General features: G+C 40.7%; 8 protein-coding genes across 8 annotated transcripts; 5 read left to right on the forward strand and 3 right to left on the reverse strand.

Moving 5' to 3' along the window:
- Nucleotides 1-929: 929 nt before the first annotated feature.
- ELM3 (Uncharacterized protein YLL007C) lies at nt 930-2411 on the forward strand (the record flags this gene model as incomplete). Its single annotated transcript, XM_018878500.1, has 1 exon — nt 930-2411. One exon carries the CDS (start codon nt 930-932, stop codon nt 2409-2411), a length of 1482 nt encoding a protein of 493 aa, XP_018735797.1.
- A 92-nt stretch (nt 2412-2503) lies between these two features.
- Nucleotides 2504-4801, reverse strand: DRS1 (Drs1p; the record flags this gene model as incomplete). The annotated part of the gene is made up of 1 exon (XM_018878501.1): nt 2504-4801. The coding sequence occupies one exon, from the start codon at nt 4799-4801 to the stop codon at nt 2504-2506; it is 2298 nt and encodes a 765-aa protein (XP_018735798.1).
- A 245-nt stretch (nt 4802-5046) lies between these two features.
- Nucleotides 5047-7548, forward strand: MRD1 (Mrd1p; the record flags this gene model as incomplete). The annotated part of the gene is made up of 1 exon (XM_018878502.1): nt 5047-7548. One exon carries the CDS (start codon nt 5047-5049, stop codon nt 7546-7548), a length of 2502 nt encoding a protein of 833 aa, XP_018735799.1.
- Nucleotides 7549-7955: 407 nt separating this feature from the next.
- On the forward strand, nt 7956-8921 carry ENV9 (Env9p; the record flags this gene model as incomplete). The annotated part of the gene is made up of 1 exon (XM_018878503.1): nt 7956-8921. One exon carries the CDS (start codon nt 7956-7958, stop codon nt 8919-8921), a length of 966 nt encoding a protein of 321 aa, XP_018735800.1.
- A 192-nt stretch (nt 8922-9113) lies between these two features.
- Nucleotides 9114-10079, reverse strand: ENV9 (Env9p; the record flags this gene model as incomplete). Its single annotated transcript, XM_018878505.1, has 1 exon — nt 9114-10079. One exon carries the CDS (start codon nt 10077-10079, stop codon nt 9114-9116), a length of 966 nt encoding a protein of 321 aa, XP_018735801.1.
- A 930-nt stretch (nt 10080-11009) lies between these two features.
- Nucleotides 11010-13403, forward strand: NAN1 (Nan1p; the record flags this gene model as incomplete). Its single annotated transcript, XM_018878506.1, has 1 exon — nt 11010-13403. One exon carries the CDS (start codon nt 11010-11012, stop codon nt 13401-13403), a length of 2394 nt encoding a protein of 797 aa, XP_018735802.1.
- A 1835-nt stretch (nt 13404-15238) lies between these two features.
- KAP120 (Kap120p) lies at nt 15239-18199 on the forward strand (the record flags this gene model as incomplete). Its single annotated transcript, XM_018878507.1, has 1 exon — nt 15239-18199. The coding sequence occupies one exon, from the start codon at nt 15239-15241 to the stop codon at nt 18197-18199; it is 2961 nt and encodes a 986-aa protein (XP_018735803.1).
- Nucleotides 18200-18267: 68 nt separating this feature from the next.
- Nucleotides 18268-21126, reverse strand: PTP2 (tyrosine protein phosphatase PTP2; the record flags this gene model as incomplete). The annotated part of the gene is made up of 1 exon (XM_018878508.1): nt 18268-21126. One exon carries the CDS (start codon nt 21124-21126, stop codon nt 18268-18270), a length of 2859 nt encoding a protein of 952 aa, XP_018735804.1.
- Nucleotides 21127-23243: the final 2117 nt, after the last annotated feature.

The raw sequence follows: 23243 nt of genomic DNA on the forward strand, positions 1-23243 counted from the left end.
CTTCATTGTTGTGGTGGTCCCAGCTTTGAGATGCTTTTATATATTGTGATTTTTAGATTAGCAGAGTAAAGTAGGAACTTTAAATACTGACCATGGCTATCAACTACGAGCCACTGCAGTATAGCTTACCATGGTCGTTTGCTCTCTTGTCAAAGTATAATTAAAGCAAAACTCAATATAAATAGCTAATATATGTCTGCAAAAATGGCTCTTCTCTGAGTATAATATCTATTTAAAATGGATGTAACAGAGGTTTACAAGATTTTGAAATCAGATAGGGGAACAAGTAGGTATATTCTCCTTCAATAAATATAGTTGAAAAAACTGTATGTTCTTACCAGTAATAACAAATGGGACCCGTCTAACAGATAGAGAACGCCTTAAAGTTAATAAGCTGGTAAAGGATGAGAGAAGAAATGCTCTAGCTCTTAAAGGTATCAAATCTGGTATTATGAATGGACTGGACATGTCCACTATATCATATACTCTCAGATCGGCATGCCACCTTATGAGACACCGGGCAACGTGGACAATCTATGATGCTGCCCTTATTAACAATGTAAGCTAATATAGCCATTGGTTAACCAGGTACATTCTAACGTAAAAAGCTTATTGCATTTGCTGGCGAAGAAGATCCAAGTGAGCAACAAATCCATGAGGTTGTTTGTCCCTCATTATTATTGTTGAGTTTGATTTGCATTGAAAACTTGAAACGAAAGAGCTCCGCCCGTTTGAAGGCTTTGATTATCCTGTGCGAAACTATTACCAGAAACATCAAGATTATGAGGATTATTATCTCCAAACTATGCAGTAGCCAGATTGAGCTCGTTCACGCTACGGCCCAGTTCATAATAGCGATTGTTGTTTCTACAGAACAGCTAGCATGTTTTAAAGAAGACATTTATACTTTTCTCCACCTTTGTGGACTCATGCGAAGCATAGAGCAGATTTTATCAGGAAAAGACAGAATACAGACGCGGGTGGTTTATGATCTGACAAACTCTTTGATGCTTGCAAGAAAAGCAAGAATTTGTCAAGGTGGAAATTTAAAATTGAAGTCTCACCGAGAAATAATTTTTGCAATAAAAACGGAACATGATAAGCTTGTGGGTCCCAGTGATATTACCCCATCTGGGTTGTTAACAGCTGAAGGTGAAGGACTAAAGTTTTTTGATGAACAGTCCTTGCTGACCTTCATCAATCTCTCTGGATCATGGTCCAGTGGACTCGACATATATGAGTTGTTTCATTATGACAATCTAAGTCTCGTAAAGTTCTATGCGCAGGTATCAAGCCTGTTTCCAAAGGAAAGGGCATTCCCATTATTGAGAGCTAGTATTGAAGTTTCAAACTTGCTAGAGGAAATATTCCACGAATCACAGTTTATTCTCCCTCAGAACCTAGCGGATGGAACAGCCATCACGCTTATTGGAACAAGGTATATCAAAAGTAAGAATAAGGCTGCAAAAGAGCTGCCGACAGCCCCAGAACGGGATATCGATGTCTTTAAAGGCAAATTTATGAATTTATATATGAACCGACGGGCCTTGCATTTTTGGGGTGTAGTCACTTTTATGCGAATGTGGAAGACATCTTCAGCATGTATAGAAGATATCAAAATTATTAGCACTTTAGTCAAATGTGTATTTCATCGCATACTCGAAGGGGCCGGAACAGAACCCGAGATCGAGGATATTATTTGCCGCATAAATGCGATCACATATCAAGAGGCAAGAGAATACCAAATGTGGAGTTTGCAAAACGAATTGAATGCCCAATGGAAGAAGGACACTATTGTATTACAGAATAAGTATGTGACTGAATCTCAGGGATTTGTACGTGAAAAGTATATTCATCTACTATTGAGTGGAGATGTGTTTATGGTGTGCGATCCTACAACGGTCCAATATTCTGACTCGGTCGAAGATTTTTCTTCAACTAATCTTAAATATTTAGTTGCCATATCTCCAGATAAAAGTACACTTCGCTACAAATATTTGGATGATGAAAAGGAAGTTTCAGTCAACAGTATTGATCTTTCGACTATAGAGTCGGTGGATGTACAACAACTAGCCATGCCTTCTTATAACGACCATCCTCAGAACAATTTTAACACCATTAAATTGACAGGAAATGTGAGCTATGCTAAGATCACTATCATGGGAAAAGCACAGAGGCCACTTTTGACTTTTTATTCTGACACCTTAAAAAAAGCTCATGTATGGAGAGATGGAATTATGATGGCTAAAGATCGTGATTATCAGTCTGACTCCTCTCACAAGCATGCTGAGATGCTTGCTGAGAGAAAACTCCTGTTACAAGTCTTAAACTTGGGGCCAAATGATACCCACTTTAGTTTTGAAAGTGAGCCAGATATTCAATCAATATCTACGAACTTTTACTATCAATAAAAATTGAAAAAAAACTAATATTCATTAAATATGTTAATCAAATGTTTGTGCAGATGCAAATATGTAACGGCAGCTATGTATCTACTAGATCCTTACTTTCTGTATTTCTTGGCTCTCTTAATCTTTTCTGCCAATTTCTTGTCATTCTTTTTTGGACCCTTTCCACCCTTGGGTGCCCCTTTTTTATTGAAAGTCCTTTTTTGGTCATCAGACCGATCCTTCTGAGTTTTCTTATAGCTTCTCTTCTCTCCTTCATCATTGTCAACCTTTCTCTTTTTCGCAAGCGACTCTTTCTTCAATTGAGCTTCAGATTTTTTATCTTTTTCACTTTCGAACCATGTTCGCTTAGGACGAGAATGAATTTCATTCTCATACTTAATTAAATTCTCACCTTTCTTAATGTCTCTTTCAGCTTGAGCTAGTAGCTTTTCTGATTTTTCTTCTTCAAGAATCTCATCAATGACTGTCTGCTTCGACTCAATGTTGGCATTGATCTTTTCTATTTCATTCCAGTCAACGTTTCTACCCATAATAGCGCTTTTGTTCGATGTGCCAGAAGATGATGCGCTCTTGATCGCCTCCTTGACAATATTACGCTCAATAGCTGCTTCTCCAACAAAAGAAATACTTTTACCTTCTCGTCCAGCACGAGCAGTACGACCTACTCTATGCAAGTAAACCTCATGTGTCTTCGGCATATCATAGTTTATTACGACCTCAATTTTAGGGATATCCAAACCACGCGAAGCAAGGTCTGTACACACGAGTACAGGGACTTCTAAGTTTCTGAATGCCATTACCGACTTCAAACGTTGTTCTTGTGAAAGAGAGCCATGCAATTCTCCGATCTTAATACCTAGGAGGCGGACAATAATTCTAAGCTTATGGGCCGTTTCTTTTCGGGAAACAAAAACAATAACCCGCTGGTTGGGACCAATTTTCTTAAGCAAGGAAACTAAGACAGATGGTTTCAAGTTCTCCCGCTTACGAATACGCACAAATTCCTGAACTAATCCACCAGCAGCTTGTTTTGGAGGATCAATCATGATACGAACGGGCTTATGTAGAGACAATTGAATGAGGTCTTTGATGCTATTGTTCATTGTTGCTGAAAACAGTAATGTTTGTCGTTTACTAGGAATAAGAGAAAGAATTTCAGTGAGCTCTTTTTGGAAGCCTTCTTCCAGCATTCTATCGGCCTCATCAACTACTAAAATCTCGACACCATCAACCTGGAAGCTTGGTGAGTTTCTTACGTGATCAATAAACCGACCAGGAGTTGCTACAACAATATCAGGTCTTGTTTTAAGCTCTTGCTCTTGAACACGAAGATTCAAACCACCAACAGCCATCCCAAATCTAAGACCCGAAATAAACTGGCCTAATTTTCTGCCAACATCACAGACCTGAATAGCCAACTCACGAGTTGGTGTCAAAACCACAACACGAGTTGTAGCGACCTTAGGTCTATATACCAATCTTTCAAGAATGGGAATAAGATAAGCAGCAGTTTTACCGGAACCGGTGACAGCACCCGCAATAACATCCTTACCAAGAAGAGCTATGGGAATAACAGCGCCCTGAATCGGAGAAGGCTTTGAATATCCAAGAGAAGAAAGGCCACGGTGTACGGGTCTTGACAGAGAAAGTGTCTGAAAAGATTGGTGCACGGTTCCTTTAGCCTTGTCAGCTTCTTCAGATGGAGCATAAAACTTTGCAATTTCTTCGGCTGTGTCCTTTTCTTCTTCATCTTGACCCAAATTTCCCTCAAACTTCAACTCCTCGACATCATCATCGTCCTCATCGTCATCATTTTCACTTCCATCTTCACCACCTTTGACACTTTCATTATCACTATTTTCATCCCCGTCAACCTCAGGTTTAGCTCCCATGCCAAACCCATCCAAGGCAAGCTCATCATCCTCTTCCTGTGAGTCTAACGTTTCATCCTCATCAAGGCCTCCTTTTCGTTTAATTATCTCATCCAAATCAACCTCACGCTTTACAACATCTCCAGATGCCTCAATAGTACCCAAGTCCCATCCTTCAAATGCAGAAGATGTCACGAGTCCATCAAGAGAGAACTTAAATTCTGGATCAATATCTTGCTCTTCTTCGACGGATTCTTGCTGTGGTTTTATCTTTTTACCTTTCTTAGTAGCACCTTTCAAGCTAGCTTTGCTCTCTACATCTTGGCCACGAAGTAATGCTTTATTTCCATCTTCGTCATCTTCAGACTCTTCATCCGTGTCCATGTCTGGAACATTCTCATCATCATCTTCTATGGTCAGTACGAACTCCTTACTCGTGGTAAGATTGTCAGAAACTGAGGACCCATTTTTCTTCTTAGAAGCCTTGATAGCAGATTTAACCGTAGATTTAGCGGCCATATTATCCAGAAACGAAGAAAGTCTACTTTTGGATCTAAGGGTCGACTACAATTCGCAAGATATATTTTGAAGCAAAATAAAAATTATACATGAGAAGATCTACGCTGCATGCAGAGATATCGTGAAATAAATTTCAAGGTTCTGTGGAAAAAAAAATTTCAGCCGTACTATTTTAAGATTTAGCAGGCATTGATTATATCCAGATCCACTGCTAGTACCGTTTTTGACAATAGTTATTGAGCAACATGTCACGAATAATTATAAAGAACTTACCGCTGTACTTGACAGAAGACAAGCTGAAAAAGCATTTTTCAGCGAAGGGGAATGTGACCGATGTCAAACTCATGAAGACAAGGGATGGCAGATCAAGAAGATTTGGATTCATTGGGTACAAGACAGATAGTGAAGCTGTAGAGGCGGTTAGATTTTTCAACGATTCATTCATAGATACGGCAAAGTTAGCAGTTGAGATTGCCAAAACAACTAATGATGATAGCTTGGTTTCGAGCGAGCAACGACACCTGAAAAATAAGGAGAAGAGGAGACGCCAGGAGCAACAGTTAGAAGAGGCACTCTCCCGAAAAAAGCAGAAGCATACCGTGGCAAAGGAAACTAAAGCTGATGATAATGAAGACCCACAATTGGCAGAGTACCTGGGTGCTATGAATGCTAAAAAAGGTGTCAAATCGTGGGCCAACGATGACATTCTTCCTGTTAACTCAGATGCCCCAGTTGCTTCCACTACTACAGTCATTCCAGATGATCCCGAGGATGATGAATATATTCAAATGCCAGAACAGAAATCTAGTGAAAACGTTGAAAACGTTGAAGAGGAAGAAGAAAAATTTGTTTCTTTGTCGGATTTTGCAAAAGATGAGGATCAGCCGGAAACAAAAGAAGTAACTGAAGAGGGAGAGGACTCTGAGCTAGCAAAAGATGAAAATGTTTCAGATTTAGACTGGCTACGAATGAGACGCCAAAGAATGGTGGAAAATTCAAAGCCAAAGGATGCAGCAGATGTGGCAGGTGTTGAGCAGACGAACGAGAATATCACTATAGTATCCCCCGCTACGGTAGCAGATATCGTTGTTGAGCAGGAGGATGAGGAGCCCTCCGAACAGGATAAATTTAGGGAAAAAATATCGAAAACAGGCCGTTTGTTTTTAAGAAATCTACTATACTCGGCCACTGAAGAAGAATTTAGGGGTCTTTTCGGCAGATTTGGGGAGCTTGAAGAAGTGCATATTCCAGTGGATCCAAAATCAGGGAAGGCAAAAGGATTTGCATATGTTCTTTATAAAAATTCTGAAGATGCTGTTGCAGCTTATGAAAACTTGGACAGGACCATTTTTCAGGGTCGACTTTTACATATTTTACCAGCTGATGCTAAGAAAGAGCATAAGCTGGACGAGTTTGATCTGAAAAACTTGCCTTTAAAGAAACAGAATGAACTTAGACGTAAGGCAGCTGCAGCGAAACAGCAGTTTAGCTGGAACTCGTTATATTTAAACAGTGATGCTATTATGGAGACAGCTGCAAAAAAGCTTGGAATCACTAAATCGGAACTCATTAATCCTGAATCGTCTGACTCTGCCGTCCAACAAGCTTTGGCAGAGAGTTCGGCAATCAATACAGTGAAGGAGTATTTCGAATCGAAAGGTGTTGACTTGCTGTCTTTCAATAGAAAGGAGAAATCTGACAATGTTATTCTGGTCAAGAACTTGCCGTTTGATACATCCCTTGAGGAAATTACAGATATGTTCTCTACTTATGGCGAATTAAGGAAGGTTCTAATGCCTCCAGACGGAGGGATCGCCATGGTAGTATTCAAGAACGCTCCTCAAGCTAGAGCAGCATTCACAAAACTAGCTTATAGGAGGGTAAAGTCTTCTATTTTGTACTTGGAAAAAGGTCCTAAAGGGATTTTTGAGGGTGATCAAGATGCTCCTGACCGTAACGAAGTGTCTGCTCCTGTATCAAGCGCGAAGGAAGCGAAAGTTTCTGCATCTGATATTTTGGGCACAGCTCCTGGTGTTGGAGAGGCTGGTTTAGTAGAAAGAACTTCATTGTTTGTCAAGAATCTAAATTTCAAGACAACTTCAGCCGACCTTCACAATGCATTCAAAGCGCTAGAAGGATACTTAGTTGCGCAAGTTAAACAGAAACCTGACGCAAAGAATCCTGGAAAGACGCTTAGTATGGGATTTGGATTTGTGGAGTTTAGCAGCCGTGAGACGGCAAATGTCGCATTAAACGCTATGGATGGTTTTGTTCTTGATGGCCATAAGTTGCAGTTGAAGATTTCTAACAGAGGACAAGACAAAACTGACGATTCAACTCTCGTATCTGGTCAAAAGGCCAAAAGTAAGATTCTTATTAAGAATATTCCTTTCGAGGCCACAAAGAAAGATATACAAAAGCTCTTTGGTACTTTTGGTCAATTGCGCACAGTCCGTTTGCCTAAGAAATTCAACAAATCGGCCAGAGGTTTCGCCTTCGCAGAGTTTGTTACTGCTAAGGAGGCAGAGAATGCTATGAAGGCTCTCCAAGGAACACATTTACTTGGTAGACGTCTTGTTATGGAATATGCTGAGGCAGATGCCGAGAATGGCGAAGAACAAATCAGTAGAATGGAAGAGAAGATGCGTAAACAAGTTACTAATGAGACATTAGCCGGTATGAGATTAAGTGGCAAGCAAAAGAACATTGACTTGGAAGATGAGGAAAATGGACTGGACGGTTTTTAGTTTTATATATATTTAATACTTATTTGTTTCGTAATTGTAAGAACTTTAACAGAGAGGGATACAACCTCAGAAAAAGCAGCGGTATTCGCATTGTCGGCGATTTCTTTTTAATTTCCTTACATCTACGCATCAAGCTTTGAACCTTGATGTATATTCATATCCAGTCGTTACACTATTTTAAATTACTCCGAGATTCAACTCGGAGAGCGAGAACCATAGGCTTAAGAGGGCCGTTTCGGGCCATCTTTCGACCATAACCCTTATCTCCGATCTGTGAAACTCGTATGCACTCACTGGAGGATGCCTTGCTCGATCGCTGGCTATATATATACGGGTTTTTATCTGTACTTTTCAGTTTAAATTGAGCTTGTTTGAATAGTGCCAATTCCAATTCTAATTTTTGCGAGATGAATCTTTTGCGAACTTTAAAGGACTTTGTGCCTTACCGTGTCAATTACAGTGTTGAACAGTTTCCCGATTTGACTGGCAAGGTATATATCGTTACAGGTGCTTCAGGTGGACTTGGTCTTCAGGTTGGAAAAAAGCTTCTTCAAAAGAACGCCAAAGTCTACTTTGTTGCTAAGACAGAACCTAAATTGGTTGCTGCAATTGAGAAGCTCAAGGAAGAGTTTCCTGATAAAACCGAGAATATTCACTATCTGCTCTGTGATTATGGCGATCTTTCTACTATTAAACCTGCCACTGACAAGTTCTTGGCGGAAAACGACCGATTGGATGGAATCGTTCACAATGCTGGTATGAATTTTGCGGGTCCAGATTCAAAAACTGCACAGGGCCATGAATTGACTGTTGGTGTAAATGGTATTGCGCCTCACTTGTTTCAAAAGTATGTCGACGAGATTCTTGAAAAGACTGCACAGACTGCTCCGGCCAATTCTGTGCGTATTGTGTGGGTTTCCAGTTCTGCTCATAGATTAAGTCCAGTCGGAAATGGTGGTCTTCAATTGGATGATATGAACAATGTTGCTGATGGTCTTTTGAAATTGGGTAGATATTCTCATAGTAAGACTGTCAATTACTACCAAGGGGTTCTTTGGCCAATTTTCCATAAGGGATCGAAGGTTATCAGTGTTTCTGTGCATCCAGGTTTGGTCGGTACCGATATCGGTAGAAATGTGGGCATGGATAGTAACAGCATCCTCCACACTATCAGTTATACCCCTGAGAAGGCATCTTATGCCGAGCTCTATCCGTTACTCCACCCTTCTATTACTACTTCTGACAATGGTAACTTCTATGTTCCATTTGGTCAAGCTGAGCACCCTAGACAAGATGTTTTCGATGGTGCCCATGGTGAGTTTGGTCTCAAAGTCTGGGCTTGGTTAGAAGAACAAGTAAAGGATTTTGTTTAGATTTGTTCCGGACTGGTTAATAATTGTTCTACTTAGAAATTTATGGCAGATTTTTAATAATAAGATAAATAGGTTATACTCGATTAAATTTATTATATGGATAAATGAAACTACGAAGTCTTTCAAAAATTGGGAATGTACATTACAGCTCGACCGACAAGAACATAAATCGAATACGTCTCGTTAAAAATTCTAAGCGTAAGGCTTGACTTGTTCGTCTAACCAATTCCAAAGCTTCTCACCATTTTCACCGTTGGCAGCAACCTTGATATCTTCTCTTACTCTACCTCTGTGACCAAAAGGAATAATGAAGGTACCGCTATCCTCAGTGGTAAACGAAGGATGAAGAACTCCGAATAATTCTGTGTAGGCACCATAGGGTGTAGGATATAAGATCTTGTCAACAATGAACCCCTGAAAACCAGTCATGTGTCTTTGGAGCTCACTGCGGATATTACCAGGGTCACAAGTCAAAGATACGACGCCAGAATCAAGGTGCTTCTTGGCCCACAAGATAGCCTCATATATATTGATGGCCTTTGATTGACCATAGATGGTCCAAGCAGCCCCACCTTTTTTGAAGTTGATATCCTTCCAATTGATACCACCATTTTTGGGTGCCATACCACCAGCAGCAGAACTACTAACCCAGAGAATACGTACGGAATTGGCGGGGGCTGTCTTGGCGGTCGCGATCAACTTGTCATCGAGAAATTTTTGAAGGAGGAAGGGCCCAATATTATTGACTCCCAATTGTTGTTCGTAGCCTTGCTTTGAAAGCGATCCAGCTGGAGGAGTCATGACACCCGCATTGTGAACGACACCGTTCAATTGGTCTGGAGAATCGAGGAATTTTTGGACACCAGGCTTAATAGAAGCAAGGTCTCCAAAGTCGACCACAATAAAATCAACGTCGGCATTAGGAACTTCCTTTTTCAATTGGGCAATACCACTATCAATTTTGGCCTGACTTCTAGCTGCTATCCATACTTTGGCATTCTTGAGCAGAAGGAACTTAGAAACATAGTAGCCAATACCAGTGCATCCACCAGTAACAATGTAGACTCTACCCGTTAGATCGGGATATTCATCTTCGGTGTATGTTGGTTTACCAGCACAAAAATTACGAGCACCTTGCAAAAAATCTGCAAAAGCCATTTTCAATCTATCAATCCTTTTCCGTTTCTCACTCTGACTTGTGATTTTTCTTCCAAGGAATAGTGAGACGCTTTTCAACTTAAATAGTGGTGTAATCACCGTAGGAGATTAGATGATCGACACATCTAAAATCCGAAACCGCCGCATTGCTGTTTCCAGCCACCAAGTATCGGCTCAGCCTTCTTTGTTACGTTATCTCATCGGCGTCCCGCTCTTTCAGCACGGAAACCATGTCGGACCTCGGATTTAATCTCTAAATCGGTCAAAGCCGCGCCAGCTATCACAACTCAATAGGGCCATCCAAGCTAATCTACACATGTACGTAGATATCCCATGTTTTAGCTAATATGTACTTGACCGCAATCACGGAGGAAACAAGCCATTAAAGCTGTAAAATATTCTATATTACCATGAGAAATGATTCGGAATAATAATTATTCAAACACCTAGTTCCTGTTCGAAATTGCTTGACCTTTTCGGCATTGTATCAAAGTTTCGCGGTCGCCTTTGCAACAAATAAACGATAGGAGATAGTGATTACCCTTTAGAGAAAATTATGACATGCCGTGGATCAAGTTGTTTCCTACTCATCTATCTATCTATCTATCTTGCTGTTGCTTTTTGAAAAGTTTGAGAAGGGCGTTCAAGCATCAGAATTAGGTCAGAGAGAAATGGGTATTTAAGTTTGTGACTATTTCATATAATCACGAGAGTTCGAAACATTATACCTGTAACTCACATATCCATTGCTCTTAAGTTTCAATATCATGTGACTACCTCAAGCCGCACCAACGCTTTGTGCGGCTTGAAGTTGTAGAAAAAGCAACGATAAAAAAATTATAGATCGACACCAGTTGAAAAATCTGTGATACAATATACTCGAACATTAACCAACGTTCATCCGTACTCAATTTTTGACCATATATAGCGATGTCAGAAGATCCGAGTCGACGGAAAAAGGCAGTTGGACCTACTTATACTAGCTCTAGGGCATGGAAAGTAACTTCTACTGTTGGTGGTAGATTCCCCAATATCAATCCAATCTTCACTCCCGACAAGAATCATTTTATAGTGCTCACGTCCTTGGAATTAAGAGTGTACTCTAAAACTACAAAACAAATTGTTCGAAGCATCCCCGTGGATCAGATAAATGAAGTTACAGACTTACAATTATGTGAGCAGAGTACGTCGTTTGTGGTCATCGCCAGATCCACCGGCAAGTATGAACTTGTCAACTGGCTAGACAAAAATGCAGAGAAGATAGTTATTGACGTCAAATTCCCTATTCACAAGATTATTTCAAGATCCGACTCGGAGCTAGTGATTTATAGTGAAAAGCACGGCATTGTATCATTAACAAAAAATGTCGAATCCGGCGAATGGGAAGGCCTAACTCCAATCATTCAGATTAAAGGAGCAAAGACATTTGCGATTTCTGCTTCGAAGAAATACATCGCGTTCTACTCCTCTACGAAATCTGGCGAGACTATAAGTGTTGGAAAACTTGATAAATCTTATAAATTGGTCTCTGAAAAGGTGATCAAAAGAACCAGGGCTATATCTTCGATTGCTATCTCCGATAAGGGCATTTTAGCTGTCGGATCAGTGACGGGTGTTATTGATCTGTACTATGACATCTTTGGTACATCTGGGGAGCCCCTAGTTCGAGCTCTTAAGTGGCATGTCGACTCAGTTCTATCGCTGTCATTTTCTCTTAATGATGATTATTTATTATCGGGTGGTAAGGAACGTGTACTTGTATTCTGGCAATTGGAAACAGACAACACTCAATTCTTACCCCGTTTAGAGGGAGACATTACTGACATTTACGTGGATCCTAATTCCCAGTTATACGCGTTGTCTCTGCAGGGCGATCAACTTGTCATTTTATCATCTATTGACCTTGCCAGTCGTTTCCAAGTATCTGGAATTAAAGCTGTTTTCAGCAAGGTACCAGGTGATCCCGAAAAAGAAAGAAAAAGGCGAAGAAATAAGGACTGGGATCAAATTAATGTTGCTGATTATACTACAGCCTATTACATTAACCCTCAAACTAAGCATGCTTACTTCCCTACTAGAAACGGATCCCAGATTCAAGTGTACGATACAACCCGTGACCAGCAGCTAACTGTCTTTTCTGCTGCCTCAGCCATCCAAACGGGTAAGGTGCGTAGTGAGAGCGTAATCGAGGACCCCATTGTCACACATGTAGTATTTACTGCCGACGGTAACTGGATGGCTACGATTGATGTACGCACATCACCAGTTATCGACAGGCTACTTTCCAAAGATGACAAAGAAATCAACTTGAAATTTTGGAGTAGAAATCAAAAGAGTAACGAAGTGCGATGGGATTTAGCAACCAGGGTATCTGCTCCACATGGTCTCAATAAGAGTATTGTTGACATCATTCCTACCATTTCCGGCCACGGGTTTATCACAGCAGCTCAAGATGGTGGCATTAGATTATGGAAGCCAGCAAATGTTGATGAGATTGCTTCCACAGCTAGAACCGTGACTTGGGGAGTTCGTAGATTTTTACCTCCAACTGCTATGACTTCTACTGCAGTTTCTGTATCATCATCAAGTGATGGCAGTGTGCTTGTTCTCGGTTACGAATCAACTCTGAGATTGATTGATGGTGTCAATTTCAGGGCCATTCGCACTCTCCCTAATATTTTGGGCTCAAGAGTTCGACATGTGCAAATCGTGGGCTCAAAGCTTGTCGCCCTATCAAAGACAAGATTAGTAGTATGGGATCTTTTAACCAACAGACAAGTGTGGTCTATTCAGGTTCATTCCACTACTCATGGCAAACGATTACTGGCTATTGATACCATCAACGAGACTGTTGCACTGGCTGTAAATTTTTTTGCCAGAGACTTTAAGGTCGTTTCAAGATTATTTATATTCCGCCTGGATACCCCCATGCCCATTCATATTGAAAGTCATCCATATGCCATTAGTGCGCTGAACCATCTTACAGGAACTGGTAACTTCAGCTTCATGAATGTTAACGGTTGCATCAGCCAATTGAGTTCAGGAACGAAAGCTGGTCTTCATAGGGCCGGCCTTGCCGTCATTGGCTCTGCAAATAGCGAAGAGAACGATTTCAATAGTGGTCTCAAATCCTTATATGAAGCTCAAAAGAGGGAGGCCAAAATTGCAAATCCCGCTGGAGATGACCTTAACACAACAATTCATGATCAAGTGCTTAGTATCCACTCTTTTGATAGAGTGTTTGACGATGCTCTCCACATCACTAGTCTGGAAAGTCTTATGGAGGGCGTTCTATCTATTACAAGTCCTAGGCTACTTGACTAAAATAGAAATTATTATGCATTAATAAAATATAGTTAGCTTAATGTTGAACCCGGCCCGGTCCTTGATTTTTTAGATGCTGTGGGTGCAGTGTGTGAAGCAAGATGCACATACGAGCTGCAAGCACGGCGTTACTGCTGTATAACTTTGGAAGGACAGATGATAGATGTAGATTCACAAGACTTGATTGAGTACCGATAAGAACATAACTGATAGAGCAAAATGGGTTCTTCTGTACCGTCATTGCTTGATACAGACCTGTACAAGCTTACTATGCAAGCTGCGGTCCTGGACCACTTTCCAACTGCTGGTAAGTTAGTCAATTGTGGGAACTGAGTGTTGACGTAATAACTAACCAATAGATGCCGAATATGGCTTCACAAACAGGACCCCTGATCTTAAACTCAACAAGGAAGCCATTGAGTGGTTAAAAGAACAAATCAACGGTATGTGCTCTGAAAGTTATATGCAAAACGTGAATCCTAACATTTAGCTCTTGGCAATCTAAGTCTCACGGAGTCAGAGCACGAGTTTCTGCAAAATGCAGTCCCCTACCTTTCAGCTAAATATTTAACATATCTAAGAAACTTCAAGTTTAGCCCTGGGGAACAGGTTCAGCTTACATATGATGAACGCACTCAGGATCTCTCAATCAAGGTGTCTGGTAAATGGGTCGACACTATCTTATATGAGATCCCACTTTTGGCGCTTGTATCAGAAGCTTTTTTTAAATTTGTCGATACAGACTGGAGTTACGATGGACAGGTGGAACTTGCTTCTGAAAAGGCCAAAGCGCTAATTGAGGCACAATGCCCTTTTTCAGAGTTTGGAACCCGTCGACGTCGATCTTACAAAACACAGCAATTGGTAATTGAGGGTATCGTAAAAGGTTCGAAGCAGACGTCAGCCTCTCAGCTCTTTACGGGAACGTCGAACGTCCATTTTGCGCATTTATATGGGCTAAAGCCTATTGGAACTGTCGCCCATGAGTGGATGATGGGTATCGCTGCATACACACAAGATTACAAAAGTGCCAACAAAACGGCAATGGAACTCTGGGTCAAGACGCACGGTAATGAAAATGCTGGAGTTGCTCTGACTGACACTTTTGGATCGGATGATTTCTTGAAACGTAAGTATGGGATTCTAGAATCATATGTCGTAGGTGCGGCATAATTAAAGTTTATAACACTAACATATAGATCTTGTTCCTCCTTATTCTGATATCTATTTAGGAGTTCGTCAAGATTCTGGGGATCCTGCTACCTATACTAAGCTTTTGGGTGAACACTATGCAAATCTTGGTTGTCAGAAAGGAACTAAACGTATTGTCTACAGCGACAGTCTAGATATTGAAAAATGCATACAGTATAAGAAGGTTGCTGAAGAGAATGGATTGATTGCTTCATTTGGAGTAGGGACATTTTTCACAAATGATTTTAGAACTTTGACACCCCCTTCAGGGAAGTCAAAACCCCTGAATATTGTAATCAAAATTTCGTCTGTAAATGGACATCCTGCGATTAAGCTGAGTGACAACTTAGGGAAGAATACTGGTGATCATAAGGAAGTAATTAGAGTGAAAAAAGAGCTAGGATATATAGAACGAGACTGGGAAGATGGGAATGAATCAAACCGCTGGGTAAGCTCTGGCATTTAGAATTGGCTCAGGAATATGCTATAATGAACATTTGTAATAGTGGTTGTATTAATATTATCTTCCAATGGTTTATTTATGGATTTGGCCATGCATGCATTACCCCTGAGTAGCCGCATCAGCGTAAATGATAGCATAAAAATCTATTGCGCTTGATCGATAGCCATCAACTGAACAAGATATGGCACCTGAGCTGACATTGGATAACTTGTTATCTGCTTTAGATGCAGCAAGTTCCCAAACGGATACTGCTACACGCGAGTCTGGCGAGAAGCTGCTCCAGGAATTGCAGACCGCTCCAGGCTATTATGCGGCCTTGCAAAATGTGTACATAGACAGGGCCCATGATCAGTCAAGGCGTTGGCTGAGCATAATTCTATTAAAAAATGGTACTCAAACACATTGGAGAAAAACAGCGAAAGATCATATTAGTGATGCCGAGAAATCTGAAATACGTAATAGACTTTTCATCAATCTTTCGGAGCCGAACAGACAGCTTTTGATGCAGAATGCTACGACAGTTTCACAGATCGCGAGGATTGACTTTCCTCGAGAGTGGCCAGACTTATTTGACCAACTTAGCAGCATATTAATGGAAGCGATTAATGAACAAAATCTGGTTAAGCTTTATAACACTTTATACATTCTCAATCAAGTATTGAAAGTACTCGCATCTGTGAAATTTGGTAGAAGTAAGCCAGCCATGCAAGAGCGAGCAACGGATTTGCTCAGAAAAGTATCGCCAATTTATATCTCACTTGTTAATGAGTGGAAGGCATCACCTAGAGAATTTGATATAGCTAAAATGGAAGTCAGTTACCTAGCATTGAAAGTATTAAGTCGATTGATGTATGACGGACATGATTATATTAACCGGACAGAAGATACAGTATCATTCTTCGGCACCGCTCAGGAACATTTAAGATTGTTCCTCGAGTTATACGACTCACCATCACATCAATTATTTAATGAATTGTTAGCTAAGCTTATTAAACAATTGGGAAAATTATTTTTACGATTGTACGACAAACAAGCTTCCTCATTTGTTCTGGCTGACAAGTCTGCTCAAGTTTTGGAGATCTATTTATCTGTGATCATTTCTAAGGCACCTTTCTTATATCGACCTCAAGCTGACGATGATAATGATGATGGAAGTTCGAAAGAGATGTATGAGAGAGTTGTCGTACAGGGTCTCGAACTACTACAGGGAATGATCAAGATAGCAGATAAATCACCTGCGACAAGCGTTCGTGGGAGAACTGAGCAGGACAGATTCGAAGCTAACGAAGCTCGAACTCTGCTGAAATCTCATATTTTAACGAAAGACCTCCTTTCTAATTTGTTGGATACAGTTCTCCGTTGGTATTTCAGATTAAGCTACACGGATCTTGAAAATTGGTCGTCTGACCCGGAAGAATTCTTTATTGATGAATCTGAAATGGTAGTTTCTCCAACGAAAATTAGGCCGATTGCAGTTGGACTTTACCAGACAATGCTGATGGCATACAAAGATGATTTAACTGGTCAAGTGCTGCATTTTATAGAGCGCACTTTGACTATTGAAGATGATAGTCTAGATGCAGTTTTAATTAAAGACACTGCACTACAGGCGTTTGAAAATGGTAGTGGCAGTTTCGGAGACGTGTGTGATTTTGTATCGATGTTCAGGACAATATTAGCACCACAAGCCCTTGTGACCTCACCGGACCAGTACAGGATTATCCGGAGAAGACTATGTCTAGTTTTCCCAGAATGGATTTATCTGATAACCGACCAGGGAATACTTGTGGATGTATACAAGATATTGTCAGGATTTCTGGACAAGAGTAATCCTTTAAATGATTTGGTTGTACGTCTTTATGCGATTCAATCTTTGCGATATTGTGTGGATAATTACGAGTTCAAACCTGATTCTTTTGCCCCTTTTACTGAAGAAGTGTTTACGGCCATATTTGAACTTTGTGGAATTCTGGAGCATATAGAGGCTAAGAATATTCTTCTCAGTGCCTTGTCAGTCATGTTTGATCAATTAGGATCGGTTGTCGTGCCTTACATAGATGGAGTTTTGCGGCTTCTACCCCCACTCTGGGAGGACTCAACTGATAACTATATCATTAATGGAGTCATTCTTCAGACTCTAACAAATATTATTGCTGCTGCCAAGGAGAAATCTACAAGCTGTTATCCAATGGCAATACCAGCTATTCGTGCTTCAATAGACCCCTCAAGCCCACTAAACGCATATTTGTTGGAAGATGCTTTGCCACTTTGGAAAGCTCTATTAGAAAATGCTGGAGAACCAAGTAATGAATTGTTTTCTTTATTACCAGATCTGTTAACATCCTTAGAAAAGGGGGAAGAATTTGCCTCTGTTTTGGATATACTTAGGAGTTATATAATTCTGGCTCCACAAACTGTGCTTACAAATGAATTCAACTCCAAGCTATGCTCAATTTTTGCTTCATATATCTCAGCCATTGATCAGAACTCATTTACAAAACTTATTGAAATAGTAGGACTGATTTCTTTGGTATTACCGCTGGTGGATTACGTCCGGCCATTTTTCGACACACATCTGTTCGCAGATATTCTCAAGGTTCTGTTCGATGATGGGGTGGTTACCATGATCACGGTGACTCAAATTTTAAGCGTATTTTCGAGAATGGCATTTCAAAATTCATCGCTATTTTTGGAACTAATTGATTCCACTGGCGAAAGTGATAAAATACTCAATTTATGGATTACAAAGTTCGACCACATGGGACATCCGCGTGATCGTAAGCTGAATGGGCTAGGACTTGCTTCTTTGGCATCCACTGGTAATCCGATGGTTCTTTCCAAGTTACCGCAATTGGTTGATATATGGAGTCAACTTTTAGATGAGGTTAACGAAGTAGGTGGAGATTCAGAAGCGTACTACGGTGCGTTTGAATACGTTCATCCTGGTGATGAGCCTTCTCCAGAACAGAAACGTTTAAAGCTACTTTCATCATCTAGGGATCCTGTCCACAGTATTTCAGCACTTGACGCCATAAAATCAACACTACACAGGTTGAGTGACTTACCACCAGAGCATCGTTTATACATCGAGGCAATGGATGCAAAAGTCCTGGCAGCTATAAACTCCATTCTAGAGCGTTGAGTGTAAATTTTTATTGATATAAATAATAAATAAGTCTAATAAATAGTAAGCATTGCATAATTTTAAACTTAGAGCTCGCGGGAACACCAAAGAATAGCGCTCTCGTAACAGATAGCGTATTGTCGCAAACTCTGTACCATAGATTTCCTCTGGCATCTAAAATCATTCACCACTTTATAAATAAGATCTTCCTCGACATCATTGCCCCTTGGAAGACTGGACTGGGGGTTACTCTTTTGGGTAGATAAGATATCAATCACAGAGTCTACTGTGCAGAATGTCCCAGTTCTCCCACATCCCGCACTACAATGTACAATGACTGATGGCTCTTTTTTCGACGTCAATTCAGGATGGTGATATTTCCAATCTTTCATGAGGCTATTTTTCAATGAGCATAACGATAATAAGTCCTCAGCACTTGCAGGAGCACCTAAATCTGGCCACTCTGTATAATGAATTTGCACCACATCATGACCAACCGACGTACTGATATTAACTAATCGGAACCTTCGGACGGTCACATATGAACCGCGATTAGACGATAATGGCACCGATTTTTCATCAGTCTTTGTCAATTGAAATCGATTTCCTAAGATAGCATCTTTCCAATATTGATGACATTTCAATTGACCACCTTCGTATTCAGCCGTAAGCATTACGATTATCGGAATGTTTTCATCCCATACAACAGACCAAAAATCAGCAATGGTTTCTGGTAGGGGAGCCTGAGTGGCTATGTAACGTTTAGTAGACCAATCAGTAGAGATGTAGCTCGCATTTATATAATCACAACTTGAGTCGGGTATCGGAAGAATGACTCGAGCATGATCATAGGGCCAGATATTATGATAACGGTTCTTGTAGCCATATTTAACACCGGCTGTTACACTGTATTGTACATTGCCATCACTATCGTGCAGAGATGGCGTACTGAAAGCTCTATCCCTACTAAACGCAGATTGTAGTCTAGTCCTCTCTGATTGTTCGATTTCATAGAACCGCCGAGCTACTAACTTAGATCCACTGCTCTCAGTAATTGGCTTTATCCACTCAGGAAATCTTTCTTCAATTTTCTTAGTTGAAAGGCTTGTAGGTAAACCAACTGGAACAGCGTCATCAGTATAATAGTAACTGTCGAGAGACATAAATCCTGTATTTGCTGTTGTCATCTCTTTACATTCAGCTGGCAAACTGAATCCAGTAAGAACAGGGGGGAGAGCAATACGTGGCGTCACCGTCTTTTGAAGCCTTGACTGTGGTGATGCATTCGAAGCAGAAACAGCCATGGATGACATTGACGAACTTGTAGAGGGCACATTACCAAATGGACTCATATTCATTGCGTTCCCAAGGTTAAGGTTTGCTGCTTTGGCAGGCGATTCACCCGAACAGGAGTCATATGCTACAGGGGCAGACCTGTCGATGAAAGACGGAAATTTGCGTTCAAATTCCGACATCCCCCCTTGTAGATAACAAATCCTTCCTTTGATTTCTTCTGCTCTTCCTAGTTTTAGCAAAGTATACATCAGAGTCATAGACGACGTTCCCATTGCATCATAGGTGGACTGATCGTATACTATGATGTGCTTATAGTTTGCCAGCTTTGCAAGTTTGGGCCTCTGTTCAGGAGCCATGCACTCAGCAAAACGAGCGACTGTAAAAGCTGGCCGCTTCAATAAAGTTGATGGGATGCAAACATGAGTTGCATTGGGAATGCGACTCGACGTGAAGTATGCAAATGGGCGGGTATCAACAATAAATACATCATCCAGAATTGACTTGTCATAAAGAAAAGATATAGCATCATCTTCGGGTAAGGCATGTATCCTTTCCGGAGTCTTACGTGGCGATATTGGATCATCAGGCTTAACTGACAAACCATCTTCAGCAAAGTTTCCTGATGAAAAAGTAGAAGAGGAAGAGACGGACGATGCAGATGATCGATTACTAGCACCAGCAGGTGTTGACAGTCCAGACTCGAATGAATTTCTAGTAAGCTTCTCGTGGTTATCAGACAAGCTCGAGGAATCCTGTTTGTTGCTCATGTATCCAGACAGGAGATCATGCACTTCCGCTGCAGAAATGGGCTTTATAAATGATGGAAGCTCTACCAACGGTCCACCCACCTGCACAACATTGGAGGGAAGTGATGGAGACCGAAATTTTCTGAGTAGAGAGTCAGCGCTTCTTTTATGTTCCAACGTATTTGGTCCATGAAAGTGCCCACTCATTACATTTGGAGAAGCATTCCTAGCGCTCGCAGGAGCACGTAAAAGTCCATCTTTAGTCAACTTTTGCGAAAAGTCAAGCTCTGGAGGGCGATGCTTCTTCTTGGCTATATAAGGCAGTGGTGATTGTTGCTTCAGAGGAGTTGAGTCCAAAGGGGCGCCTATAGATGTAGCTGAAGATGTAGGGGTTTTCAAAGTGTGCCCTGAAACTATACTGCAAGGAACAGCAGTGGCAGAAGCTATACTCATAGGTATGCTTGGTGTACTATTAGAAGGAGTGTCATTTCTGGAATTCAAGGGACTTAACTCAGGCTTGGTGGTGTTTCTACTAATTTGTGGGGATGAAGGGCCAGAACTTACCGAATCAGGAGTTGGAGGGTGCGTTTGGAAATTATTATAGCTGGTTGAATCTGCAAGTACGGGAATTAAACCGGCAGTTGAGGCCGGTGGACCAGAAAATGCTGCCGCTGCTGAAAAATATGACGAACTAGGTGGCATCACAGGATTGTCTTCTTTGGCTGACACACTGAGCCCTTCTAGATAATTAGCAGTTTCGGCTATTGCAGGTGCACCTATGCTAACAGGAGCAACTTTAACACCAGGTGATTTAGAACTTGGTCGAATAATGGGAGAACTATGCATTGAATAAAGGTCAATTGAAGTCGCTGGGCATGATGACTTGGGTAAATTCACCGACATGTGAGTCTCACTAGAATTCCGTTAGTATTGGTAACTGAGGTAAATATCGTACTAACACTAGAACCTTTCCAGGGCGGAAAATAATTTTACCACAGATTTGTGAAGTAAACTTACATATCAACAGCTAATATCTAGCCAACTGACCGTAAGTGTGATCTGGAAATAATGGAGCCCGAGAAAACTAATGGAATATTCTTGATATCCTAAAAATCCAAACAATATACCAAAGGGAGTTCCTGATAGGTAAAGTTTTCAAAAGTTGTGGATAATGTATTAGCGAGAGGCGTAGACAAAAAACCTTCGTCTTATTTTTCTGGTATCGATATTGTCAGCCAATTAATTGAGCATATATCTCGAGCTTTCACAGTGGTTGTCGACAACAATATAATACGCTTCGTTTCTATTGATAGAAAGCCTGTGTTGACTTAGCTAAGGAAAAGAGGCTTTTGTTTGATTAGCATAGACCTTTAATTTGCAAAACCCGTATAAAACAGCCACTATGTGCTATGAATAGCTGAATCTAGCGCTTCTTAAAATAGAGTACACTGCTCGGCTTATATGTGGCGCAGTGGCTTAGACCAAAATCACAGGTTTGTCAAGTACAAGCAAACAGAAGTTAACCTATACGAAAGATAGAAAACTATCGAATCAAAAAAGTTTGATTATATATAAGGAGCGCGTGATACTTTCCTCTTAGATTCGTCACACAGATCCCCAAAATGCCCTTGACAAATGTTGCTATAGGTCAACCTCCTCTAAGTCCGATAAGCAAACGTTTACTAAAATTTTTGTAAAAATAAGCAAGCGAAAAGGTTTACCGAAGTTGAACTACTTAAGTTAGCGAAACGATTCTGGGTCAACTTTGTCGAATGTTAAGTCAGTCAGTAATCTAAAAACGGAGTCTCTTGCTCCTTATGAGCTGACGTCATCGCAGAGATGGGACTTGCTGTATGGTTTGTGCGCCTCAAGCCTAACCCAGATTAATCGGGACAAATTCCCCCACACAATAATTTAGGATAAATCCACTTATGCAACGCCGATAGCCAAAAGAATATGTTAACAATTATTTTAAAGTTTGTTCGTAATTTTCCATATAACCTGAAACACGAATATGAAAAGTCACATAGATGAAACAAGGTATAGACTGTGATGGCCGCCGGACTACAGCAAATAGCTGCAATCGTATCATTTTCTTGCTGAGACCTAGACTGACGGCTTTTTTATTTTTTTGCGGCTCACTAATTTAGCTGAGCTTACTGGGTGCTGGTTCTTTAAGAGCTATAGCGCTACGAATTCAGAGTATTTGAGCTTGTTTAATCTTATTCAAACTCAGAAGTGCTAGCTTGTATTTAGAAACGATTCGATTTATAAAATTTAAATTAGTGCACGGTTGGTGCAAATATCATTAAGGGGCCTCTTTGAATCAACAGTTGTTGTTTATAGTTCAACTAGAGTAGATCATGTACCCTTCGTGTGCCAAGATAATATTACCCGGAACCTTGATAGCATGTCCACAGAGCATTACTGATGGGGTATCTTTTGCCATTTACAATAAATGTACAACTACTAAATGAGTTTAGCACTGGCGCTCTTGAATACTCTGGGGAGGCAGGTAAAATTGGGCGCCCTTTCTAGCAGACAGTTTTGCAGCTGGTTTCGATCTTCTGACGTAACTGACGTCAGTTCTTAAGTACACCAACCGATTTATTGCGCTACGGCTCGATGTACACACGACCATCAAAAGATAAGAAGGCTGCAACTAAGCTTCCATGCCTCATCGATGTACAATATTCTGCATGTCTGTTTAGCATTCTTGACCGTCAGCAATCATAAATTCATGCGTGGGAAGATGCGTGTGTAAACCAACCCCGTGATCAAACCTACCATAATTGTTGCTTCCCTATAGATCACTAAAAGTTTGCTTTGCTTTAGTAGTACTAAGTAGTACTACTGTAACATTCGGCTAATTTATTGGAAATAAACACAGGCCGCTAAGTAAAAAAAACGGTGGACCTAAAAATCCCGTTTTGAGCAGACTAATACCTTAGTAGAAAACACTAAATGAGTAAAACAGCACGTTCAACCTATACACGGAAAAAACTGGGAGTCGTGCGATA

This window comes from Sugiyamaella lignohabitans, chromosome A, assembly GCF_001640025.1.
Source record: "Sugiyamaella lignohabitans strain CBS 10342 chromosome A, complete sequence".
NCBI classification, from domain to species: Eukaryota; Fungi; Ascomycota; class Dipodascomycetes; order Dipodascales; family Trichomonascaceae; genus Sugiyamaella; species Sugiyamaella lignohabitans.